General features: G+C 44.6%; 1 protein-coding gene across 1 annotated transcript in view; it reads left to right on the forward strand.

Annotated features, from left to right (window-relative positions):
• The window catches only part of mccc2 (methylcrotonyl-CoA carboxylase subunit 2), a 125915-nt gene that overhangs the window by 33451 nt on the left and 68049 nt on the right, over positions 1 to 24415 (forward strand). The window contains exon 5 of the mRNA XM_084322833.1: positions 3910 to 4037. Coding sequence (XP_084178959.1) covers positions 3910 to 4037 — 128 coding nt within the window. The remainder of the gene's footprint in view (positions 1 to 3909; positions 4038 to 24415) is intronic.

The raw sequence follows: 24415 nt of genomic DNA on the forward strand, positions 1-24415 counted from the left end.
GGGCTGGTGTGAGCTGGGTAGGGTAGTTTTTCGAAATTTGAAAGCCCTTCAAAAGACTACACTCACTTTTGGATGTGCCACTTCCTCCTGTCAATATGCGCCGGTTTCCGACTCAATGCCCTGAGATTTCTATAATCTTATATTTCACTAATAACAGTTAAAATAATTCGTAAACAAACGTAATGCTGAAAATATACACTTTTACTGTATATTTCGGGCTTAAGAGGTTAACCCTGTGAGGCCCAAATTAAAAAGACATTAGCAACTTCAGAGGCCAGAGGGTGGGACATAATAAACACATTTACTATCAAATAGCATTGTGAGGCTGAACAACAGGACCAATTGACTATACATGTGCTTAAGGGGAACTATCTTATAAATGGCCTTTTTCAGTGTTTACCATTGTTTCTTAGCTATGTGGACTTATATTAATAGGATCTATGTCTCTAATTCTCATATTGGCGCATTCTTCCAATTCTCCTCTCACAATATTCACCCTCACTGAACCGAGTCATCTGAAAATGTGCATATCTGTGATGTCAGAGATTTCTGAGCTGCATAATAATGTGGCAGTTGATGTGGCAGTTGGCACCAGGCCACACAGTGGTTGGAGCCCAGCCTCAAAACGGCTTAAGATCTTGAGGTAGAAAAATGCGGTTTTTGAATACTTGATTAGAAATACAAAACAATGCATTTTTTTTTTGAAAAAAACCTAGGTGTTCCATAGACTCACAGGAATTGTGTAAAAGTGCCCAAATAGTGAAAGAAATAGTAAAATAGTTCCCCTTTAACATTTTTTCAATCAATCAATCAATCAATCAAATTTATTTGTACAGCACGTTTAAACATGACGCTTGTCAACCAAAGTGCTTCACATAGCTAAGCTAAGTACAAAGAAAAGTATAAAATAAACAGAAAAATAATATAAAATCAACGGATAGACAAAGGAAAAACAGAACAACACGTCAACAAGTACGGCAAGAGTCAAAGTGAGTCAGGGAAGGCCAGGCGATATAGGTGGGTTTTGAGTTTTGATTTAAAAGACTCGATGGAGGGGGCAGATTTAATGGACATGGGGACGCTGTTCCAGAGGTCAGGGGCTGCGACCGCAAAAGCACGTCCCCCCCTAGACTTGAAGTTAGACCTACGAGTGGTTAGGAGACCCTTATCAGCCGATCTGAGGGCCCTGGCGTTGGTATAGGGGGTGAGGAGGTCTGCTAGGTAAGCAGGGGCTTTACCATTTAGGGCTTTATAAACCAATAAGAGGACCTTGAAGTCTATTCTAAAGCGCACCGGGAGCCAGTGGAGGGAGGCAAGTACAGGGGTGATGTGAGCTCTCTTCCGGGTACCTGTGAGCAGTCTAGCGGCAGCGTTTTGGGGGAGTTGTAGACGGGCTATGGTGGATTTATTTAGCCCCAGGTACAGGGAGTTACAGTAGTCTAAGCGTGAGGATATGAAGGCGTGAATTACTCTTTCCAGGTCTGATCTTGGCTATGGACCGGAGCTGGAAAAAGCACCCCTTCACCACCGAGTTTACCTGCCTATTGAAGGAAAACTCGGGGTCAAAGAGCACGCTCAGGTTTTTAACAAAGGGCTTGACTAGGGGAGACAGGTTACCCAGGCTGCTGGCAATGACACTGGTTTGGTTCGTACATTATTTTTTTAAATGGCTAAAAGTGATTTTGTAATTTTGCAACCGTGGGTCTCACAGGGTACTTTTAACCCGGTGAGGCCCAAATAAAAAAGACATTAGCAACTTCAGAGGCCAGAGGGTGAGACCTATAAACGCATGAAGGGTGCCGTGACTGAAAAAAAAGTTGAGAAACGCTGGTATATGGTGTGGCTCTTTGTGGTACCACAGTAATTTTTGTGGTTCTTAGTCTCTGACTGGTTGGCCACCCCTGGTCTAATAGTTTCAGGGTAAGTTCTAATAGTTTCAGGGTAAGTTCTAATGGTTTCAGGGTAAGTTCTAATAGTTTCAGGGTAAGTTCTAATAGTGTCAGGGTAAGTTCCAATAGTTTCAGGGTAAGGTCTAATAGTTTCAGGGTAAGTTCTAATAGTTTCAGTGTAAGTTCTAATAGTTTCAGGGTAAGGTCTAATAGTTTCAGGGTAAGTTCTAATAGTTTCAGGGTAAGTTCTAATAGTTTCAGGGTAAGTTCTAACGTCACGGTGACCAAATGCGTCCGCATTTTTATAGGATTCGATCACATTTTCATAACAATAGCGAATATAACTTAACCTGCACCGTTTTCATTGAGGTTTCTTACAAATTAACGATGTTTTATTTGTCCTTTATATGCGGATAACATTAAAATTTTAAATTGTACAATTATGTTCCCCTTTAGACAACAAACATAATGCTAATGATGCACTTTTGTTAAGATAATTAGGTGACCATTCTCGGTCACTATATTCAGGTCGCATTAATAGTTTAACGCTGTTCAGATCACATTTTCTTAATCCGGTGCTGACCTGTGAACTAGGTGATAAATGTCTTGGGATTTGTAGTCATTTTGTAGTCATAACATTTTCATCTTTTAAACCAATGCTGCCATCTACTGACAACAAAGTGTTGTGTAAGTTAATTAGAGAGGCTACCCACACTTGTAAACACCGTCGCCCAAAACACATTCTAGAGATTCCCACTTTTTACTGGTACATGCGTTCATATATAATAGTCTTTAGATGACTAAATATAGATGAATACTCATGAAATTTGACATATATATTCTAAAATAAGTATAATTTCACTTCACCTAGCTGTCGACATGAAATTTCCAAACGCTGACAGTAAAAAAAGCCTGGATGTCGCGCAAAATGGGGCGTGACCGAATTTGGTCTACAGACAAAGAGAGTGACCGAGATTGGTCTACTATTGGTTAATAGTTTCAGGGTAAGTTCTAATAGTTTCAGGGTAAGTTCTAATAGTTTCAGGGTAAGTTCTAATGGTGTCAGGGTAAGTTCTAATGGTTGCAGGGTAAGTTCTAATAGTTTCAGGGTAAGTTCTAATAGTTTCAGGGTAAGTTCTAATAGTTTCAGGGTACATTTACATGTACATTTAGTCATTTAGCTGACGCTTTTATCCAAAGCGACTTACAAGTTCTGTACGACAAGTCATCAGGAAGGGTACAACTCTATCAGCTGAGTAACAATGTTCATCAAAGTGTTGCATGTTACAGTATAGCTTAGTTTATTAGGACAAGTGCATGACAGTACGGTTAGTTAGGGTTAGATGTATATTTTTTTCTTTTTTTTTTCTTTCATTATTTCAGATAATGGTTGAAGAAGTGCGTCTTTAGTCGACGTCGAAAGATTGGACGGGATTCGGCTGTCCTAACTGGGGTGGGTAGTTCATTCCACCATTGTGGGGCAAGGACTGAGAATAGGTGGCTTCTCTTTGATGACCCTTCCGGAGCTTGGATAGGAGTAGGTCTGAGGCGGCCAGAAGATGCAGAACATAGGGGTCTTGAGGGTGTGTAGTTAGAGACCAGGGTAAGGGTAAGTTCTAATAGTTTCAGGGTAAGTTCTAATGGTTCCAGGGTAAGTTCTAATATCTTCCCATTATAAATGAGCTCACAGACGGCTCTATACACATTATCAGGCCAGAGAAATCACTAAACTATTGCACCTGCTCCAGCTTTCCCATTTTACGACTACATAGCGAAAACAGGGGGACAACTCCTACCAAACACATACAAGGACTGTGGAGCGTTACCTGGGGTCTCATTTATAAACCTGTGTGGAGAATACGCAAATACCTAAAATATACACAAATAAATACTCTTTATGAATCCCATTCAACTTAAAATTGTACACATGAACGAGCTTGGACTCCCACCCTGTTAACCCCCACAATTAACCATAAATGGCATTCTGTTCCTTGACTAATCTCGTCTGCCTTTCTTACAGGGTGGAATGTGTCATTGTCGCAAACGATGCAACTGTCAAAGGAGGAACGTACTATCCAGTCACTGTGAAGAAACATCTCAGAGCACAAGAAATAGCCCAGGAGAATCATCTGCCATGCATATACCTGGGTAAGTGTTACCATGTATTCACCTGGGTAAGTGTTGCCATGTATTCACTAGGGATGCACCGAATGGGAAATTCTTGGCCGAAACCGATACCGAAAATAGGAAACAGTTGGCCGAAAACCGAATGCCGAAAGGCCGAAAATGATTAATATAAATATATATATAATGTATCTTTTTTTTTTAGCTACCTGATTATGGCAAAATACATGATTATGGCAAAACTTAACTTAAATAATATCACTATTATGGGCCCATAAAACATTTATTCAGTACTTTTGAATGCATACATTAATTCCAGACTGACTGCTGAAAGATTGTACAATTTAAACATTTTCTCTTTGCATACAACAAAATGTGCATTAAAGTCAAGTGCATTTTCTTTTCTCTGTAGAATAACTACAACAAAGTGCATTCAGAACAAAGCCAAGGTGCTTTAAAACTGCATAACGATCTGCATAAAGACACACACACAGGACTGTTGTATTTACTACATCTCCTATGACTTAGCGGGGGATGACGTAGCTTACGAGAGACGGGTCAAAGAGGAATGGAAGCGTTAGCTAGCTTAACGCTAACGTTAGTTCAAAAGGTTTTAACTGCGACAGGCATATAGTAATGGCGAGAATATAAAGCATGTTAAAGATGCATTTATTGGATGCGTTGCTCGCAGAGTTTACATTACACTCACGTTACACGTTTTTATTACGTCATCACAAAAACACTTTAGGTTATGAACGTTACGTAACCCTCTTCTTTGACATTCAGTGATATATTTTCGGTGCTAAAACCCTTTCGGCCGAAAGAGCCTTTTTAACCATTTTCGGCCGATAATTTTCGGTGGCCGAATTTTCGGTGCATCCCTAGTATTCACCTGTATATACCTGGGTAAGTGTTACCATGTATTCACCTGTATATACCTGGCTAAGTGTTACCATGTATTCACCTGTATATACCTGGGTAAGTGTTACCATGTATTCACCTGTATATACCTGGCTAAGTGTTACCATGTATTCACCTGTATATACCTGGGTAAGTGTTACCATGTATTCACCTGTATATACCTGGCTAAGTGTTACCATATATTCACCTGTATATACCTGGCTAAGTGTTACCATGTATTCACCTGGGTCAGTGTGATAGTTATTAAGACTGGATTGATATGTATGAGCCAGCTGGACAGAGATTCAGGAAACAAAGGTGAAGTCAATCGATGGTCTTTATTGACAGGAACACACGGAGAACGAGGAACAGTCCTGGAGACCACAGCCCTCCATGGGGGCTGCAAGGCTCTATAATGATGACACAACCATGGCTTTTATCCTATGTGGGAGTTCCAAATTTAGAGAGCCACTGGTTAATAATGGATGATCAGACAGGCTTGGTCGTATATGGTAGTCTAAGGATGAATCTTGTTTGCTCCTCTCACTGGCCTGTGGCCGGAGGCCCGATAGAGCCATGCATGCACATTAGGTCACACAGGTCATCAGGTCAGAGTATTTCTGGGTGCATGGCCTGGGTGCCTGGCTTGTCACTGGACCCCACAGCCACATTCAGCCACATTCCAGAGAGCTGGATGTCGGAATCTAATCCTTCAGGGGAATATTAATGAATCTCCTTACAAGTGTTACCATGTATTCACCTGTATATACCTGGGTAAGTGTTACCATGTATTCACCTGTATATACCTGGCTAAGTGTTACCATGTATTCACCTGGGTAAGTGTTACCAATGTATTCACCTGTATATACCTGGGTAAGTGTTACCATGCATATACCTGGCTCTGTAGACTCTGTGGAGCTCTGTATGCTCTCTGGAGCTCTGTGGGCTCTCTGGGGCATAACAAAAAATTGTTTGGTTCCTGTTGGTCGTCAGTTAAGGCCATGGGTAGGTAGGGAATTTATAATTTTTTTATAGGGAATTTCTTTATTTAATTAAAATGTTCACGACAACATGGATGCATGTACTCTGCCAGCATGTTTAATATCCATAATACTAAAGGTTTGACTACGATTTTTATGAAACTTTATTGTTATAAAAAAAAAAAAAAATGTAACTCGTAAAATTTGGTCACACCTAAATCGGCAGGGTCGGTCGGCAACCGGAACCAAACAATTTTTTTTTAGGCCTGGAGCTCTGTAGGCTCTCTGGAGCTCTGTAAGCTCTCTGGAGCTCTGTAGACTCTCTGGAGCTCTGTAGACTCTCTGGAGCTCTGTAGGCTCTCTGGAGCTCTGTAGGCTCTGTGGAGCTCTGTAGACTCTGGAGCTCTGTAGGCTCTCTGGAGCTCTGTAGACTCTGGAGCTCTGTAGGCTCTCTGGAGCTCTGTAGGCTCTCTGGAGCTCTGTAGACTCTCTGGAGCTCTGTAGGCTCTGGAGCTCTGTAGACTCTCTGGAGCTCTGTAGGCTCTGGAGCTCTGTAGACTCTGGAGCTCTGTAGGCTCTCTGGAGCTCTGTAGACTCTGGAGCTCTGTAGGCTCTCTGGAGCTCTGTAGACTCTGGAGCTCTGTAGGCTCTCTGGAGCTCTGTAGACTCTGGAGCTCTGTAGGCTCTCTGGAGCTCTGTAGACTCTGGAGCTCTGTAGGCTCTCTGGAGCTCTGTAGACTCTGGAGCTCTGTAGGCTCTCTGGAGCTCTGTAGGCTCTCTGGAGCTCTGTAGACTCTGGAGCTCTGTAGGCTCTCTGGAGCTCTGTAGGCTCTCTGGAGCTCTGTAGACTCTCTGGAGCTCTGTAGACTCTGGAGCTCTGTAGGCTCTCTGGAGCTCTGTAGGCTCTCTGTAGGCTCTCTGGAGCTCTGTAGACTCTGGAGCTCTGTAGACTCTGTGGAGCTCTCTAGACTGGAGCTCTGTAGACTCTAGAGCTCTGTAGACTCTCTGGAGCTCTGTAGACTCTCTGGAGCTCTGTAGGCTCTCTGTAGCTCTGTAGACTCTGGAGCTCTGTAGACTCTGGAGCTCTGTAGACTCTGTGGAGCTCTGTAGACTCTCTGGAGCTCTGTAGGCTCTGTGGAGCTCTGTAGACTCTGGAGCTCTGTAGACTCTGGAGCTCTGTAGACTCTCTGGAGCTCTGTAGACTCTCTGGAGCTCTGTAGACTCTCTGGAGCTCTGTAGGCTCTCTGGAGCTCTGTAGACTCTGGAGCTCTGTAGGCTCTGTGGAGCTCTGTAGGCTCTCTGTAGGCTCTCTGGAGCTCTGTAGGCTCTCTGGAGCTCTGTAGGCTCTCTGTAGGCTCTCTGGAGCTCTGTAGGCTCTCTGGAGTTCTGTAGGCTCTCTGGAGCTCTGTAGACTCTCTGTAGGCTCTCTGGAGCTCTGTAGGCTCTCTGGAGCTCTGTAGACTCTGGAGCTCTGTAGGCTCTGTGGAGCTCTGTAGGCTCTCTGTAGGCTCTCTGGAGCTCTGTAGACTGGAGCTCTGTAGACTCTCTGGAGCTCTGTAGACTCTGTGGAGCTCTGTAGACTCTGGAGCTCTGTAGACTGGAGCTCTGTAGACTCTGGAGCTCTGTAGACTCTCTGGAGCTCTGTAGGCTCTCTGGAGCTCTGTAGGCTCTCTGTAGGCTCTCTGGAGCTCTGTAGGCTCTCTGGAGCTCTGTAGACTCTGGAGCTCTGTAGGCTCTGTGGAGCTCTGTAGGCTCTCTGTAGGCTCTCTGGAGCTCTGTAGACTGGAGCTCTGTAGACTCTCTGGAGCTCTGTAGACTCTGTGGAGCTCTGTAGACTCTGGAGCTCTGTAGACTGGAGCTCTGTAGACTCTGGAGCTCTGTAGACTCTCTGGAGCTCTGTAGACTCTCTGGAGCTCTGTAGACTGGAGCTCTGTAGACTCTCTGGAGCTCTGTAGACTCTCTGGAGCTCTGTAGACTCTCTGGAGCTCTGTAGGCTCTCTGGAGCTCTGTAGGCTCTGTGGAGCTCTGTAGACTCTGGAGCTCTGTAGACTCTCTGGAGCTCTGTAGACTCTGTGGAGCTCTGTAGACTCTGGAGCTCTGTAGGCTCTCTGGAGCTCTGTAGACTCTGGAGCTCTGTAGGCTCTCTGGAGCTCTGTAGACTCTGTGGAGCTCTGTAGGCTCTCTGGAGCTCTGTAGGCTCTCTGTAGGCTCTCTGGAGCTCTGTAGGCTCTGTGGAGCTCTGTAGGCTCTCTGTAGGCTCTCTGGAGCTTGTAGGCTGGAACTCTGTAGACTCTCTGGAGCTCTGTAGACTCTCTGGAGCTCTGTTAGCTCTCTGGAGCTCTGTGGGCTCTCTGGAGCTCTGTTAGCTCTCTGGAGCTCTGTTAGCTCACTGGAGCTCTGTAGGCTCTCTGGAGCTTGTAGGCTGGAGCTCTGTAGACTCTGTGGAGCTCTCTAGACTCTGTGGAGCTCTGTAGACTGGAGCTCTGTTAGCTCACTGGAGCTCTGTAGGCTCTCTGGAGCTCTGTAGACTCTGGAGCTCTGTAGACTCTGTGGAGCTCTGTAGACTCTCTGGAGCTCTGTAGACTCTCTGGAGCTCTGTAGACTCTGTGGAGCTCTGTAGACTCTCTGGAGCTCTGTAGGCTCTGTGGAGCTCTGTAGGCTCTCTGGAGCTCTGTAGACCCTGGAGCTCTGTGGAGCTCTGTAGACTCTGTGGAGCTCTGTTAGCTCTCTGGAGCTCTGTAGGCTCTCTGGAGCTCTGTAGACCCTGGAGCTCTGTGGAGCTCTGTAGACTCTGTGGAGCTCTGTTAGCTCACTGGAGCTCTGTAGACTCTCTGTTAGCTCTCTGGAGCTCTGTAGACTCTCTGTTAGCTCTCTGGAGCTCTGTAGACTCTGTTAGCTCACTGGAGCTCTGTAGACTCTCTGTTAGCTCTCTGGAGCTCTGTTAGCTCTCTGGAGCTCTGTAGACTCTGGAGCTCTGTAGGCTGGAGCTCTGTAGGCTCTCTGGAGCTCTGTAGGCTCTGTGGAGCTCTGTAGGCTCTGTGGAGCTCTGTAGACTCTCTGGAGCTCTGTAGACTCTGGAGCTCTGTAGACTCTGTGGAGCTCTGTAGACTCTGTGGAGCTCTGTAGACTCTCTGGAGCTCTGTAGACTCTCTGGAGCTCTGTAGACTCTGTGGAGCTCTGTAGACTCTGGAGCTCTGTAGGCTCTCTGGAGCTCTGTAGACTCTGTGGAGCTCTGTAGACTCTCTGGAGCTCTGTGGGCTCTGGAGCTCTGTAGGCTCTGTGGAGCTCTGTAGACTCTGTGGAGCTCTGTTAGCTCTCTGGAGCTCTGTAGACTCTCTGTTAGCTCACTGGAGCTCTGTTAGCTCTCTGTTAGCTCTCTGGAGCTCTGTTAGCTCTCTGGAGCTCTGTTAGCTCACTGGAGCTCTGTTAGCTCTCTGTTAGCTCTCTGGAGCTCTGTTAGCTCTCTGGAGCTCTGTTAGCTCACTGGAGCTCTGTAGACTCTCTGTTAGCTCTCTGGAGCTCTGTTAGCTCTCTGGAGCTCTGTTAGCTCTCTGGAGCTCTGTTAGCTCACTGGAGCTCTGTTAGCTCACTGGAGCTCTGTAGACTCTCTGTTAGCTCTCTGGAGCTCTGTTAGCTCTCTGGAGCTCTGTTAGCTCTCTGGAGCTCTGTTAGCTCACTGGAGCTCTGTTAGCTCACTGGAGCTCTGTGGGCTCTGGAGCTCTGTAGGCTGGAGCTCTGTAGGCTCTCTGGAGCTCTGTAGGCTCTGTGGAGCTCTGTAGACTCTGGAGCTCTGTAGGCTCTCTGGAGCTCTGTAGGCTCTCTGGAGCTCTGTAGACTCTGGAGCTCTGTAGGCTCTCTGGAGCTCTGTAGACTCTCTGGAGCTCTGTAGACTCTGGAGCTCTGTAGGCTCTCTGGAGCTCTGTAGACTCTGGAGCTCTGTAGGCTCTCTGGAGCTCTGTAGGCTCTCTGGAGCTCTGTAGGCTCTCTGGAGCTCTGTAGGCTCTGTGGAGCTCTGTAGACTCTCTGGAGCTCTGTAGACTCTGGAGCTCTGTAGGCTCTCTGGAGCTCTGTAGACTCTGGAGCTCTGTAGGCTCTCTGGAGCTCTGTAGACTCTGGAGCTCTGTAGACTCTCTGGAGCTCTGTAGGCTCTGTGGAGCTCTGTAGACTCTCTGGAGCTCTGTAGACTCTGGAGCTCTGTAGGCTCTCTGGAGCTCTGTAGACTCTGGAGCTCTGTAGGCTCTCTGGAGCTCTGTAGACTCTGGAGCTCTGTAGGCTCTCTGGAGGCTCTGTAGACCAGCGGTTCTCAACAGGGGTTCCCCGGCACACAGGGGTTCCGCGGAGAGCTGCCAGGGGTTCCGCGAGATGCCTGGCAATGTTCTTTAAAAATTTAGAATGACAACAGTCTTATTTTGAAAATCCTATAGCGGGTCTCATTTCTGCCCACGCGCAGCTCCAGCTAAATAACTAGGCTCCGAAAGCTAGCAACATTTAGGTCATTATGATACTCTTATTTTGAAACTCCGTGGTGTCGTGACTCATATCCGCTCTACAGCACACAGCCAATAAGGATGCATCTCAACACAGCAGGCTGAGCAGTGAGCTTAGCGTCTCTCAGCTCAGCAGTAGTAGCGTACTCTGGATCTGGAACGCGGACATTGAAACACAGCAAGGATAGTGTTTTTGCGACCCAAAACAAATCCCTGCTGTTTTATTCCGCAACGGGTCAAATGCATATAACATGCTTTGCAATCCTTGCCATTCCTTTGTGGCCACGTTGTGTTTAAGACCGGAATTAATGTGCCTTTAGCATAAGCTAACAACAAGCCCTGTTCAGAGCGACAGAGAACAGCAGGGTGGGGACTTGGAAGGAGGGGGGGGGGGGGGGGGGGGGCATTCTCCCTCTATGTGTGTGCGTTTGAAAAGATATGATGAAGTCAGACTACTATATTATATTGATAGTAAATGTACTGAGGGTGGACAGACAGATTATGTTGATATTAACATAAAAAATACAATACATAATAAATGTATCCATGATCATCATGCAACATAAAACAATTGCAGGAACGGTTTGGGAGAGGAAGGTGTTTTAGGTTGCGTGTTCCAAAAAATGTACTTAAAGTTTAAAGCTCAATATATCAAAACGTGGCACTTTATAGTGAACAGGCACTTTATAGTGAATCCAAATTATTTTTTGGATTACAGAAAATTATCCCTAAAGTGCTATCTGATGCAGCTGCACTGTTTTCCATGAAAATACCATATTTGGATAAGTTTGACCATTTCTAAAAATCTGAATCATTAAGTCACTCTGGATAAAAAAAGACTTTACAGACAACATTGAGACAAAGCTTCCTGACACATCTCCATCCAAACTCTTGGAAGAACTCATTGAAATCTCATCATATCTGTGTGAAGCTGGCTTTTCATCCATGACAGCTCTGAAAACAAAATATAGGGCCAAGTTGAGCCTTGATGATGACATGCGTGTTGCCTTGTCAAAGATCTCCCCACGTATTGACCGTATTATTAGCCAGCAGCAGCGGACCTCGCATTGAGCTAGAAATGTCCACTGAGTGAACGAGTGCTTATTTTTTTATATTTTTTGAGAAATGGTAACTTGGTGATCCTTTTCTGTATTTAAAAAAAATACATGATTTTCTGTTTTTGAGAAATTGTCAAACTTATCCAAATATGCTATTTTTATGGAGAACAGTGCAGCTGCAACAGATAGCACTTTAGTGATCCTTTTCTGTATTAAAAAAAAAATACATGATTTTCAGTTTTTTCTTAAATAAACATTATTTTGAAAGCAAGCACTTTTGTCATCAGATTCAGACAACTTTATTGATCCCGCGTGGGGCAATTCATATTTGCAGATTCACCAACAAGCAACAAAGACAAACAAACAACAAAACATCTCAACGACAGCATGGCAAATAAAGAATCATTGTATCATCATTGTAGCAAAAAAGACAGGACCGAAAAAGTCTTTATCGTATGTAGGGGTGCCCTGGAATATTTTATTGAACACAGGGGTGCCTTGGCAGCAGAAAGGTTGAGAACCCCTGCAGTGTAGACTCTCTGGAGCTCTGTAGGCTCTCTGGAGTTCTGTAGGCGCTCTGGAGCTCTGTAGGCTCTCTGTAGGCTCTCTGGAGCTCTGTAGACTCTCTGGAGCTCTGTAGACTCTCTGGAGTTCTGTAGGCTCTCTGGAGCTCTGTAGACTCTCTGGAGCTCTGTAGACTCTCTGGAGCTCTGTAGACTCTCTGGAGCTCTGTAGGCTCTCTGGAGTTCTGTAGGCTCTCTGGAGCTCTGTAGACTCTCTGGAGCTCTGTAGACTCTCTGGAGCTCTGTAGGCTCTCTGTAGGCTCTCTGGAGCTCTGTAGACTCTCTGGAGCTCTGTAGACTCTCTGGAGCTCTGTAGACTCTCTGGAGCTCTGTAGGCTCTCTGGAGCTCTGTAGACTCTCTGGAGCTCTGTAGACTCTCTGGAGCTCTGTAGGCTCTCTGTAGGCTCTCTGGAGCTCTGTAGACTCTCTGGAGCTCTGTAGACTCTCTGGAGCTCTGTAGGCTCTCTGGAGTTCTGTAGGCTCTCTGGAGCTCTGTATGCTCTGTAGACTGTGGAGCTCTGTGGAGCTCTGTGGAGCTCTGTATGCTCTCTGGAGCTCTGTAGACTGTGGAGCTCTGTAGACTCTCTGTTAGCTCACTGGAGCTCTGTAGACTGTGGAGCTCTGTAGACTCTCTGTTAGCTCACTGGAGCTCTGTAGACTGTGGAGCTCTGTAGACTCTCTGTTAGCTCACTGGAGCTCTGTTAGCTCTCTGGAGCTCTGTTAGCTCACTGGAGCTCTGGGCTCTCTGGAGCTCTGTAGACTCTCTGTGGGCTCTCTGGAGCTCTGTTAGCTCACTGGAGCTCTGTTAGCTCACTGGAGCTCTGTTAGCTCATGGAGCTCTGTTAGCTCACTGGAGCTCTGTTAGCTCACTGGAGCTCTGTTAGCTCACTGGAGCTCTGTTAGCTCTCTGGAGCTCTGTAGACTCTGGAGCTCTGTGGGCTCTCTGGAGCTCCTATTAGCTCTCTGGAGCTCTGTAGGCTCTCTGGAGCTCTGTTAGCTCTCTGGAGCTCTGTTAGCTCACTGGAGCTCTGTGGGCTCTCTGGAGCTCTGTTAGCTCTCTGGAGCTCTGTTAGCTCACTGGAGCTCTGTGGGCTCTCTGGAGCTCTGTTAGCTCACTGGAGCTCTGTTAGCTCACTGGAGCTCTGTGGGCTCTCTGGAGCTCTGTTAGCTCACTGGAGCTCTAGGCTCGCCTCGGTGTAGCAACATCACCACTTTCGCGTCTGAGTATAAATGACACTTTTCTTTGCTACTCTGGGAGTGTAGGTTAGGAGAGGTGTTACGCTAACGTGCTTTAGTTTTATATAGTGTTAGGAGAGGTGTTACGCTAACATGCTTTAGTTTTATATAGTGTTAGGAGAGGTGTTACGCTAACGTGCTTTAGTTTTATATAGTGTTAGGAGAGGTGTTACGCTAACGTGCTTTAGTTTTATATAGTGTTAGGAGAGGTGTTACGCTAACGTGCTTTAGTTTTATATAGTGTTAGGAGAGGTGTTACGCTAACGTGCTTTAGTTTTATATAGTGTTAGGAGAGGTGTTACGCTAACGTGCTTTAGTTTTATATAGTGTTAGGAGAGGTGTTACGCTAACGTGCTTTAGTTTTATATAGTGTTAGGAGAGGTGTTACGCTAACGTGCTTTAGTTTTATATAGTGTTAGGAGAGGTGTTACGCTAACGTGCTTTAGTTTTATATAGTGTTAGGAGAGGTGTTACGCTAACGTGCTTTAGTTTTATATAGTGTTAGGAGAGGTGTTACGCTAACGTGCTTTAGTTTTATATAGTGTTAGGAGAGGTGTTACGCTAACGTGCTTTCGTTTTTATATAGTGTTAGGAGAGGTGTTACGCTAACGTGCTTTCGTTTTTATATAGTGTTAGGAGAGGTGTTAACGGGCTCTAGTTTTTATATAGTGTTAGGAGAGGTGTTAACGTGCTTTAGTTTTATATAGTGTTAGGAGAGGGGTTAACATGCTTTAGTTTTATATAGTGTTAGGAGAGGTGTTATGCTAATGTACTCTAGTTTTTATATAGTGTTAGGAGAGGGGTTATGCTAATGAGATGTATTTCTTATATAGTGTTAGGGGAGGGGTTATGCTAATGTACCATATATTTTTATATAGTGTTAGAGGGGAGGGGTTATGCTATGCAATCTTTGTTTTATATAGTGTCAGGGGATGGGTTATGCTAATGATACCCATGTGTATACCGTTAGGGGAGGAGTTATGCTAATGAGATGTCTGCGGCTCTGCAGATATACTATTGGAGCTCTGCGGCTCTGCAGATACACTATTGGAGCTCTGCGGCTCTGCAGATATAAGATAAGATAAGATATTCCTTTATTGATTCCCTTGGGGAAATTCAGGCATCATAGCAGCGTGGGGGAAGGGAGGGGGGGGGGGTACAGGTAGTAAAAACAACACAAGCAGTGTAAACAAATAGGTCAATATAATTTACTATCGAACTAGCTGAAAAATATATTCACAGTATTCACAGTGTCACATAAGGTGCAGTATGCCTAAGGTAGTGTTATAATTTACTATCTACTGAAATATACATTATTCACAGTATCACAGTATCCACTGAATATACATTATTCACAGTATCACAGTATCCACATAGGGTGCAGTATGCCTAAGGTAGTGTAAATTGTCCTCCTTGGGTTCCTATTAGTCCCAGGTCAATGTCTGGCAGCAGTCGCTGCCCCCTGTTGTGGAGCCTGGAGGTCGCTAGTCGCTGCCCACTGTTGTGGAGCCTGATGGCCGCTGGTATGAAGGACTGTCCGAGGCGGTTAGTTGAGTGTCGGAGGGGTATGAGTCTGTGGCTGAACGAGCTTCTTATCTTGACTAGCTCGTCGTAGAGGGGGTGGTAGGGGTTCTCCATGATGGCAGCCAGCTTCCTTCTCATCCCCCTCTCTGCCATCACCTCTAGTCTAGGTAGCTCGACTCTCACCACGGAGCTAGCCTTCCTCACCAGCTTGTTGAGCTTGTTGGTGTCCCTTGAGTTGATGTAGCCTCCCCAGCATGCCACAGCATAGAAGAGGACGCTGGCCACTACAGACTGGTCAAATGACTGCAGCAGTCTATTGCACACATTGAAGGACCTGAGTCTCCTCAGGAAGAACAGCCTGCTCTGTCCCCTCCTGTAGAGCAGGGCTGTACGTTAACTTTTTTTGCACATAGCACTGGTGCTACAGAGGTTGATCGTTTTGTAGCACAAGTATAAAACGTGTTATATTTGTAACAGTCACAAATGTGCCTATTGTATTTGTGTTATTTAGTTGCAGTGCCATGTTTGGCTGTCATTTTCATGCTGACAAGTTGACGTCACACAGCCAGACACGTTACGTCACGTGTAAGGAATTATGGGATTTGGTGTTGGGTGTATGGACTCTACTAGGGGTGGGAACAGGGAACAAACTTAACTTTTTGACGGGCAGATTTTTTACCAGCCAAAAATTATAAATAGCTTAGTATATCGCCATGTGTTATTATTACTATATAATACTCTCGTATGCTATTTTCAGTTAATATCATAAACAACATAAGGAATATTAGCATAATTGAGTGGACTGAAGGAATGAGTCGGCGTTAATAGTTTTAAATGCAAATAATTTATTGAAACATAGAAGTGGGGTCGGGACACACACACACACACTGTTTCAACTCACCATCCCTGCATCATATTGTAGTCCGTCTTCAAACTTCCACTCCTCTCGAAACTTTTTTATATTTGAATATCAACATTATCTGTCCATCCTCAGAGGACAGGACACAGCCATGAGCGGTCGCAAATTCCTGAGCTCCCGGAGCCCTCGTCAATACAGCAAGCAAAAGAGATTTTGCGCACATTTTCTCCTCGTTATGTTTTGGATAACGGATTCGTACCTCTACTCAACGATGAAGCACAACCAGACAGAAGAGGAGAGAAGAGCAAAAATAGAAAAGGAGGTACACAGCGACTTTTATTTCCAAAACGGCACGGAGTATAAGCACCTGGCCGTGGGGACAGCGACCGTTCACGCAACATTAACGGCCAATCCTGAAAGAAAGAACAGACCCCCGAATGGCAGAATGGACCGAAAGACCTTTTTGTCCCTTATCCTGCTACTCTCGGGAGACATTCATATAAACCCAGGCCCGGTCTTGACCAGAACTCAGGCGAGAAGACTTGGTCTGGCAGCGCAAGAAGCGAGGGAGGTTTCCATCGCGACCAACAACAACATCAACAACTCGACCTGTGGCTACATCCACTGCGCGGACGGCAACTCTTCCCAAATGACGCCGCAGCAGACGAGCACACGTGAGGCAGAGACAAGAGGAGGTGAACCGAGGGTCGAAACCATGATGACCCTCTCGACGCGGGATTTAAACATCTCAACGCCGGCTAGCCAGCGGAGCTAACGGCGAAAACATCCAGGAACAAAGGACTCTGGACCGAGTCCTTTGTTGTACCAGCACGGCGCGGGACCCGACCCCCCCCTCCCTCCTTCCCACCCACGACAACAAAGCCCCCCCAACCGGCAACCCCACGGACAAATCGCCTGATAAATTAGCCAACCTAGCCAGGCTGGCTACGTTTACCAGCCCAGGAGGACAAAGGGTTGCCGCCAGAGAAGACACAGGACAAAGGACCCCCCCTCTCCCTCCCCCACAGCAGCACCAGAAGACAATTACCTGGAACTTGAAGACATCAATACCACAGCAAATAAAAACGGACTACACGTTTTTCACCTTAATGTAAACAGCATTAAGCATAAGCTGGACGAAATAAGAAACCTGTTTATGAGCGGTAAGGTAGACTTAATATGCTTTACTGAAACTAAACTTGATCCATCTGTAACAGACCCTGAAATAGAATTAGAGAACTATACTATAGTCCGTAATGACAGAAACCAGTATGGAGGTGGTGTTTGTATGTACATACATAAGGACACCAAATTCATTACCCGTACTGACCTTCATCATGAGACAATTGAAACCGTATGGGTGGACATTTTATTTGAAAGGGCAAAATCTGTTCTAGTCGGCACAATATACAGACCGCCAGATCGAACTGGCTTTTATGATACTCTGGATGTGTGCTTAGCTGGAGCTGAGGATGCGGAAAAAATACTTATTGCGGATTGGAACACGGATATGCAACAAAAAGATGCACTCGTCTTCAAATCCTTCAATAGGTTTTGTGATCTGCACGGCCTCAGCCAACTAATCACCCAACCCACAAGGATATGTGAATCAACTCAGACTACCATTGACCTCATACTGACCTCTGACAAGTCCAAGATCTCCAATAAAGGGGTTATAGCATGTGGGTTAAGTGATCATTATATGATATTCTGTACCCGCAAAAAGCTAAAACTAAAGGCTGGCTGTCACAAAACAGTCACATCTAGAGACCTCAAAACCTACTCTAGCGAGGCCTTTAACCTTGAACTGGAGAGTCTGGACTGGTCAGATGAACTCAATGGTACACTGGTTGAAGAAACTTGGCTTGGCTTCAAAACCAAATTTTCATTAATACTAAACAACATGGCCCCCCTAAGAACCACCAGGGTAAAAAATCGCGCTGAGCCATGGATGCACACTGAAATACTGACCGCTATGAAAGCCAGAGACAAAAAATGCTCTGAGTTTCGTAAAAGCCAGTCAAAGCTTACCAAAAGCACGAGCAGTGAACTCCGAGACCACGTGACTGAACTCAAACTAGAAAGAAACAGACTAAGAAATGACGTAAACTCCATGATCAAAACTGCTAAAAAAAAATTCATCAATGACAAAACCGAGGAAAACAAAAATAAACCACGTGAACTTTGGAAATTACTCAACAATCAACTAGGCTGCAGTAAAAAACTTAAAACCAGGTTCTCAAACATAAACATAAAGACGGACAACACGCTCATCACAGACAAGCTGGATGTAGCCAATTACTTAAACACTTTCTTCACAAACATAGCCACAACACTGGTAAACAAACTACCCTCCCACTCAGGGCAGTATGGGGTAGAACACATAGTAGCATACTACAAGAACCTAGGTGTCCACAAAGACGACTTCAAACTGGAAATGGTAACTACAGATGAGGTACTCAAAAAACTGAGCGCCCTCCAACCAAACAAGGCCACTGGCCATGACAACATCCCCTCCAAATTCCTCAGAGACTCAGCAGCAGCCATCACCCCAGTCATCACACACATAATAAACCTCTCCATAAAACAGGGACACGTCCCCAAGGACTTCAAAATTGCGAGAGTAACACCCCTGCACAAAAAGGGCAGCAAATTAGACCCGGGTAACTACCGCCCTGTTTCTATCCTTACATCCATCTCGAAAGTCATGGAAAAAATAGTATACGAACAGATCGAAAAGTACCTCGCGGAAAAAAATCTAATCTACGAATTCCAATCTGGCTTCAGAACATCCCACTCCACTGACACATGCCTTCTCTACTTGAACGACCACATCAAACAAGAGGTGGACGCGGGCAAATACTGCGGCATGGTCATGCTGGACCTACAAAAGGCCTTCGACACTGTCAATCACACCATTCTGATTGACAAGCTAAAAGCAATTGGTTTTGATAGTTTATCAGTGAGCTGGATACAATCCTACCTGGAGGGGAGGGAACAGATGGTGGAAGTAAACGGTACCCTATCCCCCCCCTCACAGTGAGCTGTGGTGTTCCACAAGGAAGCATACTAGGACCGCTACTATTCCTAATTTATGCAAATGACATGTCGTCAGCTTGTGACTGCAACTTGTTCCTGTTTGCGGACGACTCAGCCCTGCTGGTCTCTGACAAGAACAAGTTACAGGTTGAAAAAGCCCTCAGCTCGGAACTAGGCAAAATCTGCATATGGCTCGCCGACAACAAACTATCATTACACATGGGCAAAACAGAGTCCATTCTCTTCGGTTCAAATAACAAACTCAGCAAGACCGACGGCTTCTCGGTTACAGTGGGTGACAATATTATCACAAGGAAAGATGAAATTACCTACCTGGGTTCCATCCTAGAGGCTAATCTTTCCTGTGACAAAATGGCATCCAATGTAATAAAAAAAAGTCAACCAACGAACGCGATTCTTGTACCGGATCTCCTCTCTGGTAAACAAGAATACCCTGAAGACTCTAGCAGGAGCACTCATTCAAGGGTACTACGACTATGCTTGCACCTCATGGTACCAAAGCACCTCAAAGGCACTAAAAAACAAATTACAAACATCTCAAAACAAGCTAGTCAGACTACTACTTGACCTGACTCCTAGAACCCACCTCACCCCTGCCCACTTTGACAACCTAGGATGGCTTAGAGTAGACGACAGAGTACAGCAACTTGCAATGGGCCTGGTCTACAAGATACACTACGCGACCAAGGTACCCATGTACATGTCAAAATACTTCCCAAAGGTCAGTGAATACCACGATCACAACACCAGAGGGAGCTCCACAAATCATGTAAAACCCAGATTCGGCTCAAACAAGGGACTAAACACGTTTCGCAATTATGCCACATCAATGTGGAACGCCCTACCTAAAGCTGTAAAGGAATGTGAATCACTACCCACTTTCAAAAACACTCTCAAAAAACACCTACGTGAGACTGCAATTCGAAACTGGCCCCTACAAATGTCCTAACCTAGTTGTACAGTAAATGAGTTGTCAATATTCCAATGTACAGTGTAAAATGTGTGTGTGTCCCCTACCCAATCCCCCCCCCCCCCCCCCCACCTCCAATGTACAGCCCTCACCCAACCCACCCAACCCCACCCCACCCATCCAACCTCCTCCAATGTACAGTTTCTACGCCAAATGTATATACACTCCTTTTCTGGACACTTGTATCACAAACAGTACTGTATTTGCAAATCTGATATGTCATAAATGTATAGATGTAGCAGTACTGTCTATCTGTATGTCATGTATGTCATATATGTTATGATGAATTGAAAATGGGGGACCCTGATGTAAACAAGACGAAAGTCTTTCTCTGGTCTGCATCCCCTTAACAATTGTATGTATTGAGCTGTACTGTACTGTACCCATTCTGCAATCTGTTAATAAACTTTTCAATCAATCAATCAATCAATCCTCAGTTTACTATAAATACTCCTGTCCTGAGTCCTGACTAGTGACTTCATCGTCTTTCCAAACGCACACACACAGGGAAGGGGAGAGTGCCCCCCCATTTCCCTTTCCCCAGTCCACACTGCTGTTCTCTATGGCTCTGCGCCTCTGCCTCTGATCAGGATTAGCTTGTTAGCTTACGCTAACGTTGTAGTGATTGTAATGGTACATAAACGTTCATTTCTGGCGATGTGGGCATAAAGGAATGGCGACGGTGCAAAGCATGTAGATGCATTCAACCCATTGTGAGAAGAAAAAAAACACCACAGACTTATTTCAAGTCTGTAGGCGCACTGCTGTGTTAACGCTGCTCTGCTTTTCAGAAACACGGACTGGGCGGATATCATATGACTCGCGGAATTGCTACAGATTTTTTCAAAATAAGAGTATCATATTAACCTGAACGTTGCTAGCTGCCGGAGCCCAGATATTATGACTGGAGCTGCCCGTGGGCAGAAATGAGACCCGCGACAGGATTTTCAAAATAAGAGTATCTATATGAACCGAATGCCTATCGGTAGGGCTGGGCGATATGACAATATTATATAAATATCGGGTACAGTTCATTAACGATACACTTTTTAAACGTGTCGTGGATATCGTGATGTTTTGCCCAAGAGGATTGTGTCGCGTCAATCTGGTACTGTGGTCAAGTGAGCCGTCTTTCACTTTTGCGTGGTCAAACCAGCCCCGTTCAAACTTTTGAACAACGCCGCCCCACACACACTACTGCATCAAAGTTACTACTTATGATTAACAAATGCATTCGTTTTGTGGCATTAACGTTATATAGTTACACGTTCAATAACATCAGCGTATTTACCCGAACATAGCAACCTAGACCTAGATAGATAGCAAGCATTCTCGTTCATATCTCAGCCCGTGCTAAGTAAGTTGTGCCCATTCTGCGGTCTGTTAATAAAGTTTTCAATCAGACAGATGTATGGAAAGGCTTTTATTATAACATTCGTTGCAGTAAAATCATTATGCCTCGTTTAGTCATCCTGCGGAGCTAAAAGCTAAACGTCGGCCGCGGGGAGCTAACGTTGTTGATGTTGTTGAGAGCTCTCGTCAAAATCAATGGCGGACAAAAGCGGAAGTAAAACATGAATACGCGCTTGCCTATTGGTGCTAAGAACAGCAGGGCGGGTGCAAGCGGTGTGACGTAATTGGCAGACTCGACTGTCAATCAAAATTATTCTGTTTGCCGTCTGAATGAATGAATGAATGAGAACTTTATTAACAGATTGCAGAATGGGTACAATACAGTACAGCTCAATTCAACAACAGTGGACTGACTGGAGGATGAAGACCAGAAAAAGACTTTCGGCTTTTTTACATAAGGGTCCTCCATTTTCAATTCATCAAAACATTTAGAGACATACAAATATACAGTAGTTTCATTAAAATGCTAAAATGCTATTGATTGATTGATTGATTGATTTAAAACTTTATTAACATATTGCAGAATGGGTACAGTACAGCTCAATACATACAATTGTTAAGGGGATGCAGACCAGAGAAAGACTTTCGTCTTGTTTACATCAGGGTCCCCCATTTTCAATTCATATTTCATATCTAAATCATATAATATCTCATTGCTAAATATATGCAATATATAATCTAATAATCCAATAATCTAAATCTAATATATAATATAAAAATGCTAAATGCATGGGTATTTTATTTTGTCTTTAATGTTAGCTTGCAAACTCAAATACTGTCTTGGTAAGCCTCATAATGAATTGTTTGGGGGGAAAAATAAAAACATTGTGGTGTGTATCGTGTATCTCCGAAAGGTCAGAAAATATCGTGATATCATATTTAGGCCATATCGCCCAGCCCTACCTATCGCACCAGTGCTACTGAAGTAAATCCATTCATCGCACAGACGGATGTTGCTGTAGCACGTGCAATATATATGTTGCACTGTACAGCCCTGCTGCAGAGGGCTTCTGTGTTATCCGACCAGTCTCCAACTTATGAGTCCACCACCTCCACCTCCACCCCTCGGATGGTGATGGGAATCGGGGGGGGCCTCTTCTTGCCCCTCCGGAAGTCCACCACCAGCTCCTTGGTCTTACTGGTGTTGAGTTGGAGGTGGTTGCTGTCGCTCCACCCCACAAAGCTCTCCACCAGGGCTCTGTACTCCTCCTCATCATCGTCGGTGATGTAGCTTACGATGGAGGAGTCGTCTGAGAACTTCTGCAGGTGGCACCCGCTTGAGTTGCGGCAGAAGTCTGAGGTATAGAGGGTGAAGAGGAAGGGTGACAGCTAGGGCTGCAACTAATGACTAATTTGGTAGTCGACTAATCTGCCGATTATTTTTTCGATTAGTCGACTAATCGAAAACCAATGTAAACAACAACAAACAAAGGATTTTTTTTTTTTTTTTTATTACCTATCTTTGTGAAAGTGGCTTCTCAGCTCTGGTCCAGCTGAAGACAGAGCAGAGGAACAGATTGGACATTGAGCATGACCTCAGAGTTGCTTGTCTACCATCACCCCAGACTTTGAGACTCTTGTCAGGACCAAACAACAACATCATAACATGATGATCCCATAGCAAATTAAAATAATGACTCATGAAACATTTGAATTTGGATCTTTAAGCCACTTTAAATGAAAATGTATTTGAAGAACAATACAGCAATCACTCATAACAAGATAAATAAATTAAATAATACAAATTAAAATGGAAGTGTACTTTAAATAACTTTTGTTTGCTGTGTGTGAGAGGAGTCCGTGTGTGTGTGTATGTGTGTGTGTCTTACTCTGATCGCTGTGTGAGTGAGAGGAGTGTGTACTGTGTAATTTGTGTGTGTGTCTTACTCTGATCGCTGTGTGAGTGAGAGGTGTGTACTGTGTAATTTGTGTATGTGTGTGTGTCTTACTCTGATCGCTGTGTGTGAGAGAGAGGAGTGTGAATGTGTGTGTGTCTTACTCTGATCGCTGTGTGTGAGAGAGAGGAGTGTGAATGTGTGTGTGTCTTACTCTGATCGCTGTGTGTGAGAGAGAGGAGTGTGAATGTGTGTGTGTCTTACTCTGATCGCTGTGTGTGAGTGAGAGGAGTGTGTATGTGTGTGTGTCTTACTCTGATCGCTGTGTGTGAGTGAGAGGAGTGTGTATGTGTGTGTCTTACTCCGATCGCTGTGTGTGAGTGAGAGGAGTGCGTGTGTAATGTATTGTGTGTCTAGTCTGATCATCATCTCCTGCAGGGGAACAATGTTTTCAATGTCCAAAATTTGCTATGGGATCATCATGTTATGATGTTGTCTGGAACCCTGAGAAGCCACTCTCACAAAGATAGGTAGTGCAAAAAAAAAAAAAAAATTAAATAATTTTTTTTTTTTTTTTTTTTTTAATGACTAATTGACGCAACAATTTCTCGTCGACGATTTTTTATAATCGACATCGTCGATTATGTCGACTAATCGTTGCAGCCCTAGTGACAGCACAGTTCCTTGGGGGGCGCCGGTGTTGCTCACCAGTACGTCAGACTGACTGTCCTTTTAGTCTGACGTACTGCGGCCTCTCAGTGAGGTAGTCCTTGATCCAGGCCACCAAGCCGTGCTCCAGCTGCATCGCAGAGAGCTTCTCCGCTAGCAGTGACGGCTGGATGGTGTTGAAGGGCTGGGCGATATGGAAAAAAATCATATCGCGATAACGATATGATAATGTTATCATATTTCTCTATATCGATAATTATCGAATTGTTATAAGTATAATTTTTTTTATTTATTTTTTTAACAACAGATGTATGTTTATTTTGCAGCAATTCTTTGTCATTGCCGCCATCTTTAGTGTTACATCCCCTCACACTCCAGTTCTCAGGCTGCAGCTGGTTTAAAAGCGAAAGTAAACCGGCTTCTCTGCTGGCTGTGGCTCCAGGGGAGTTGAACAGTTCTGGCTCTGCTAGTTTATTTTCGATCTTTTGGCGCTTTTTTGGTGGACAAACCACCGCACATGTGCACCGTGACTCGTGACTGGAGTCTAGTTCTGCTAGCACACATAGCCTACTGTGTACAGACTGTTTCAAACTGTATTTTAAATTAGAAAGCAAACAAAATAAATGGACAAGAGAAAAATAAATCTCAATTTGGTCAGTATTGTCATTAACAAGCAAAGCCATTACTTTAAGTTGCAGGCAAGAAAGACAAGTCTGTCCACTGTCTCTGGTTTTAAAACTGCCCTGTTGCAGGTCACAAAAAAAACTATATATATATATATATATTAAAAAAAAAATTATTTCGATATTCGATATCGATTATTAAAATATATCGCGATATTTATCGTT

This window comes from Notolepis coatsorum (genome assembly GCF_963971535.1).
Source record: "Notolepis coatsorum genome assembly, chromosome: 10".
Lineage (NCBI taxonomy): Eukaryota > Metazoa > Chordata > Actinopteri > Aulopiformes > Paralepididae > Notolepis > Notolepis coatsorum.